Below are 6,536 nucleotides of genomic sequence, written 5' to 3' on the forward strand. Positions count from 1 at the left end.
TTCAATTATGGTTAGCGTACAGTACGGTCCCTTCAACTCATATATCCCGACCGATTCGACAACTATTGGTTTATCGAGAGTTGTCAATGAATCGATACTATGTGTCATGTCGTAGTTGCATCGATGGTGTAATCTATGAAACCCTTTCATAATTACCACCATACTCTGATCAGAGATTTCAACCTACATACACATGATAACACATAGGATATCCATACCCGAAGGTAAGCGGTGAATCCCCGACTACAATGCATCGACTCCTATGTGTTTCGACAGAACACCCAACCTTGCCACCTGATGACCCCATGAGAGTCGGTAAACAAGTCAAAGTGTAATTCTTGCACATAGAGTCTCAATGTTGTCCCGGGTCATAAGGACTAATTCTGTACAACCATAAACCAGGACTTTTCCACTCGATAAGTGAGAACCACTTGGAAAGTCCTTTTATGGAGGGTTGTTCAGTGCACTCTACAAGGAGCACCTATCTGCATGTTCGGACATCACAATGTCCCCTACCAATGAAACATGGTACTCACATCGCAGATACTAGTCTCTAACTCGAGCGGCCTTTATCCTTCTTAGTGGCGGCTGAATCGACTAGGAACGGTTTAGAATATACAGTATTCCAAATATGAGTTTCATGATACTCATCATATGAGCATCTCATATTCTTTCTACTATTTGTATATTCAAGGGCTTTATCTATGCAACTAGCATGGGTATACAGATAAAACGATACACATCTGATATCACAACTCAATCAAATCAACTTAGAAAATCATAAAAATTTTATACGGTATCCGTTCTTCAATCCGATTTCGATTGTACGATGTCTATTATGTCAAGAACACCATATATGAATAATATATGGATACGATACCCTCGATATTGTCATTGCCCGATTGAGTACTGACAGGCATTGAATCCAAGACTTCGACAAAATCAGATTTACAAAAGAAAGGTATAAGTCAATGTCGAACTGGGAGAATGACTCGAGTGTGATATACTTGAGTTTCCCTAAACCACATACTTATTGTTATTATGTGAATTGATTTGGATTGGTATGCTTGTTCTATTGATACATAGAAAGCATGTATTAGACGTTTTGTCTTGTGACAGAAGGGCCAGATGGTGATGGAATCGTCACTGGCCCATGGCACATTGTCACAGAATAGTGATTGGCTGAGGTGCCAAAGCCTTTGACGGATATGTCAAGACACTGGATGTTTAAAATCACCTTAAAACCCCTTATTTTCAAAAATATGAAAAACCATCAACCATATTTTAAATAATTAAAAATAATTATTTAATAAAAACATTTTACGTTTTCATCCCTCGGTCTCCGTTCCTCGATCGCAACTTGAATATTCCTTAAAAATACAATTTTATGCATGATGATAATAAAATCCTATTTAACATAAAAATATGTATGTCACATAATCAATTTGCAATTAAAATCAATTAATTGCTTATTTTTCATATTTCATAGATTTGCTTGCAGTTGGATTACGTCGTCATATTTTTGGACCTTACAATTCCTCCCCCCTTTAAATAAAATTTCGTCCTTGAAATTAGAACTTACCGAATAAATCTGGACAGCGACCCTTCAAGTCCCTCTTGGTTTCCCAAGTAGCTTTCTCTTCCGAGTGATTCATCCACTTGACCTTGACCATTGGAATGACTTTGTTTCGCAATCTTCTTTCTTGCCTTGCTAAGATCTGGACAGGTCGTTCTTCATATGTCATATTTAGAGTTAATTGAAGAGGTTCGTAATTAAGCACATATGACGGATTCGACATGTACTTCCGCAGCATTGAAATGTGGAACACATTGTGAACTCCTGCAAGCACTGGTGGCAATGCCACTCTATAAGCTAGTGTCCCAATCCTCTCCAAAATATCAAACGGACCTATAAATCTTGGACTAAGCTTGCCTTTCTTGCCAAAACGCATAACACCCTTCATAGGTGCTATTTTCACAAATACATGGTCGCTCACTGCAAACTTTAAGTCCCTTCGTCTTTTGTCCGCATAACTCTTTTGTCGGCTTTGTGCAGTCTTCATTCTCTCACGAATTTTGACTACAGGCGCGACAGTCTCTTCAATCACATCCGGACCAATATCTATTCTTTCCCCAACCTCGTCCCAATGAATAGGAGATCTACACTTCCTTCCATAAAGTGCCTCAAAAAGAGCCATTCCGATTTATGGTTGGAAACTGTTATTGTAAGTGAACTCCACTAGATGTAACTTTGGCTCCCAACTGCCTTGGAAATCAATAACACATGCTCGCAGTAGATCCTCCAAAATCTGTATAACACTTTCTGACTGACCATCGGTCTGAGGATGGAATGTTGTATTGAACAATACCTTGGTCCCCATCACTGGATGTAGACTTTTCCAAAAAGATGACGTGAACCTCGGATCTCTGTCAGAAACAATAGACACTGGTATCCCATGCAGACGAAATATTTCTCGAACATACAACTCTGCATACTGAATCATGGTGAATGTCGTCTTAATAGGTAGAAAATGCACTGATTTCGTAAGACGATCAACTATCACCCTAATGGCATTCAATCCCTTAACAGTCTTTGGCAATCCCACAACAAAGTCCATAATGATATTTTCCCATTTCCACTGGGGAATAGGTAGTGGCTTCAATTTCCCCGTTGGTCTTTGATGCTCAGCTTTAACCTGCTGGCAAGTCAAACACTCAGATACAAATCTCAAAATATCCCTCTTCATGCCTGGCCACCAATATAACAACTGCAAATTCTGGTACATCTTTGTACTCCCCGGATGGATGGAGTAAGGTGTGTCATAGGCCTCCTTCATAATAAGGATTCTCAAAGAATCGTCGCTAGGGACCCATAGACGGTCTCGATAACGAACTAAACCATCCACAACTGAATATAGATTCCGGCCCTTGGCTTCATCTCTAGCTCTCCACTTTTGTAACTGCTCATTAGTAGAGTGTCCATCACGAATTCTGTCTCTCAAAGTTGACTGTACTGATAATGTGGCAAGATTAAGGGCCTCACCCCTAGCATACACTGTAAGCTCAAACCGCTGTATCTCGGATTGCAAGGGTCTTTGAAGTGATAGATGAGTGATAACCGCGGCTTTTCTACTCAAAGCGTCTGCCACGACGTTAGCACTCCCCGGATGGTAGCTAATGTCACAGTCATAATCCTTCACTAACTCAAGCCATCTGCGATGTCTCATATTCAACTCCTTTGGGTGAAGAAGTATTTCAAACTTTTATGGTCGGTGAATATCTTGCACTTCTCCCCATAAAGGTAGTGTCTCCAAATTTTTAGTGCAAAGACTACTGCTGCAAGCTCAAGATCATGAGTAGGGTAGATATTTTCGTGAATTTTCAGCTGCCTCGACGCATAGGCAATACCTCGGACGTTTTGCATCAGAACTGCGCCCAAACCAAGTTTAGAAGCGTCGGTATAAAGAACATACTCCCCTTGCCCCGAGGGCATAGATACCACTGGTGCTGATATCAAGGCTTGCTTCAACTTGTCAAAACTGTCTTGACACTCAGGTCCCCAAATAAACTTAGCATTTTTCCTTGTCAAGGCGGTCATAGTTACCGCTATAGATGAGAACCCCTGTGTAAACTTACGATAATAACCAGCTAGTCCCAGGAAACTGCGAATCTCGGTGACACTCCCATTCTTTCACTGCTTCCACTTTACCTGGATCAACTTCAACACCATCACTAGAAATGATGCGGCCTAAAAATGCCACTCTATCAAGCCAAAACTCGCACTTGCTGAATTTTGCATAAAGCTTTCTATCTTGCAGTACTTGCAGTGCTGTCCTCAAGTGACGACTATGCTCTCTCTGCTCTTGGAATAGATCAATATGTCATCAATGAAGACTATAATGAACTGATCTAGATACGGCTGAAATACGCGATTCATGAGATCCATGAAGATCGCTGGCGCATTGGTCAACCGAAGGGCATGAACATAATCTCATAGTGCCCATATCTCGTGCGAAAAGCCGTCTTGTGCACATCTGACTCTTTTACTTTCAATTGATGGTATCCAGATCGCAGATCAATCTTAGAAAATACCGATGCTCCTTGCAACTAATCAAATAAATCTTCAATTCTTGGCACTGGATACGTATTTTTGATAGCGACTCTGTTAAGCTCTCGATAATCAATACAAAGACTCATACTGCTATCCTTCTTTTTCACCAATAACACCGGAGCACCCCTTGGAGAGTAACTAGGGCAAATGAAACCCTTATCTAGCAATTCTTGGATTTGATTTTTTAGCTCTTTCATTTCGGCAGGTGCTAGACGATAAGGTGCTTTTGATATAGGAACTGTACACGGCATTAGATCAATATAGAATTCTACTTCATGGTCAGGCGGAATGCCAGAAACGTCCTCGGGAAAGACGCTCTGAAAATCTCGCACAATATCAACATCTTCTAACTTCTGACTGATGGATTCATGTGTAGTAGTGACACATGCCAGAAAATATTGACATCCACGCTTAATAAGCTTCCTCGCACATAGACAAGAGATAATGTGTGCCATTTGCTTGTTTCTTGTCGCCTCGAAGACAAAAGATTTACCACTAGATGGCCTAATATATACCGATCGCTAACGAAAATCAATCAAAGCTCCATTAGTTGGTAGCCAATCCATCTGAAGTATAATATCGAATTCGGGCATCGGAAGCACGATAAGATCTGCCCGAACAACATCTTTGAATAACCGAAGCTCCAGATTCTTAACAATCTTAGACATGAGCATTTGATCACCGGATGGAATAGAAACTTTGAAACCCAAACTCATATCATGAAGAGTAATTCTCAGTCTTTTGATGAAGGTTTCTGATATGAAAGAATGTGTAGCTCCTGAATCTAGCAATGCATAGGTAGCTATACCTAGAATGATGATCCTCCCTGCAGCGAAAAATGTCTTTTAAATGTTTTCGTGTTGAACTTAAGGAGTTACTATCATTAATTTTCCCAAGTTGTATGAAGACTGAGTGTCGAACTGAAGCATTTCATGAAAATTGTATTTTAGCCCTTACATTTTCGAACTTTTTGCATTCTAGTCCCAAATTCGGATAATTGCAATTTGGCCCTTCTATTTTCGCAAATTTTCATTTTAGTCCCTGAAGTTTTCGAAAATTTCATTCATGGTCCTTAAGAGTTCGGTAATTGCTTTTGGTCCCTTAATTATCGAAAATTACATTTAGACCTCATATTTTCAAAATTGCACTTTTGGTCCTCAAAATTATCGAAAAGCCTAGAAATCCCTTAGTTATGATTTTCTTTAATTTTGGCTCTAAAATTTTTTATTTGGAATTATTTCATCCTTCACATAAAATAAGGCACAAAATTCATATCATTTTCTATGGTTTCTAAAATCATAACTTAAATCCAACTAAGTAGAGCATGTAACCTAATTTTTACTTGGTTAACTCCTTTTCCCAATTCAATTCTAATATCCAATTTAACATTTTATGCAATAATAAGCAATATAAAAATGTTAAATGACTAGGTTAACCGTGATAAGCGTAGTGTCTGCTTCCTCCTTCGCTTCTTCAGCATTCATTACATAAGCTCGTCCTACAGTAGGTGCTTTCCTCTTCGGGCAATCAGCAGCTTTGTGCCCATTCTCTTTTCAATAGAAACACTTGTATGTCCCCCATTCACACTTGCCAAGATGCGGGCGATTGCACTCCTGGCATAGTTTCCTCTCAGCAGGCTGTGGTGCTCCTAGATTTTGTGGCCTTTGCTGTCCTTGTTTCTTGTTTTGACCTTGGGGCTTTTGGGGCCCTTGAGGTCTAGAAGGACTTGTATATTGCTTCTTGTTTGGCTGATTGTTATTATGGTGTTGTTGCCTCTTGCGCTGAATCTCAAACTCAATATCCCTCATAGCTTGCTCAGACTTGAATGCACATGTAGTAGCAGTAGCATAATCCAATGGGTGCATCATCATAACATTGTTGCGCAGAGTAGGACGTAGACCATCCATGAAGTATCTGAGTTTCTCCGCAGGCTCTCTTGCAATAAGGGGTAAAAAGTTACAACCCCTATCAAATTTCTTTACATAGTCGGCAACAGACAAGTCTCCATGACGGAGGCTCATAAACTCCCTCTTTGGTCGACCTTTAACATCCGCAATGAAATATTTCTCATAGAAAATCTCTTTGAATTGAGGCCAAGTGATAGTAGCAAGGTTAACACCACGCTCGACTCCTTCCCACCACAATGAAGCATCATCCATAAGTAGATAAGTGGTACACCTCACACGGTCAGCATTCCTCATATTTAGATAACAGAAGTGTACCTCAAGTGAACGAATCCAGCTCTCAGCATCAAATGGATCGGTGGTGCCAGAAAATTCTTTTGGCCCTAGCCTCCGAAACTGATCATAGATATCTTGTGGTGGCCTAGGCGCCTGCTGTAACTGCTATAACTGTAACTGTTGCTGCTGCAACTGGTGTTGCTGTAACTGTTGCTCGAATAGACGAGACATCCCCTCAAGAGCAC

At 40.3% G+C, this 6,536-nt stretch overlaps 1 protein-coding gene across 1 annotated transcript in view; it reads right to left on the reverse strand.

Moving 5' to 3' along the window:
* LOC140817885 (uncharacterized) overlaps positions 1–6,312 on the reverse strand; it is a 57,604-nt gene extending 51,292 nt beyond the window's left edge. Inside the window, exons 1-6 of the mRNA XM_073177680.1 lie at positions 5,703–6,312; positions 5,548–5,660; positions 3,710–3,857; positions 2,895–3,142; positions 2,565–2,696; positions 2,370–2,427 (exon numbers count right to left, since the gene is read on the reverse strand). Coding sequence (XP_073033781.1) covers positions 2,370–2,427; positions 2,565–2,696; positions 2,895–3,142; positions 3,710–3,857; positions 5,548–5,660; positions 5,703–6,312 — 1,309 coding nt within the window. The remainder of the gene's footprint in view (positions 1–2,369; positions 2,428–2,564; positions 2,697–2,894; positions 3,143–3,709; positions 3,858–5,547; positions 5,661–5,702) is intronic.
* Between the last annotated feature and the right edge of the window lie 224 nt (positions 6,313–6,536).

Source organism: Primulina eburnea, chromosome 17 (assembly GCF_022965805.1).
Source record: "Primulina eburnea isolate SZY01 chromosome 17, ASM2296580v1, whole genome shotgun sequence".
Lineage (NCBI taxonomy): Eukaryota > Viridiplantae > Streptophyta > Magnoliopsida > Lamiales > Gesneriaceae > Primulina > Primulina eburnea.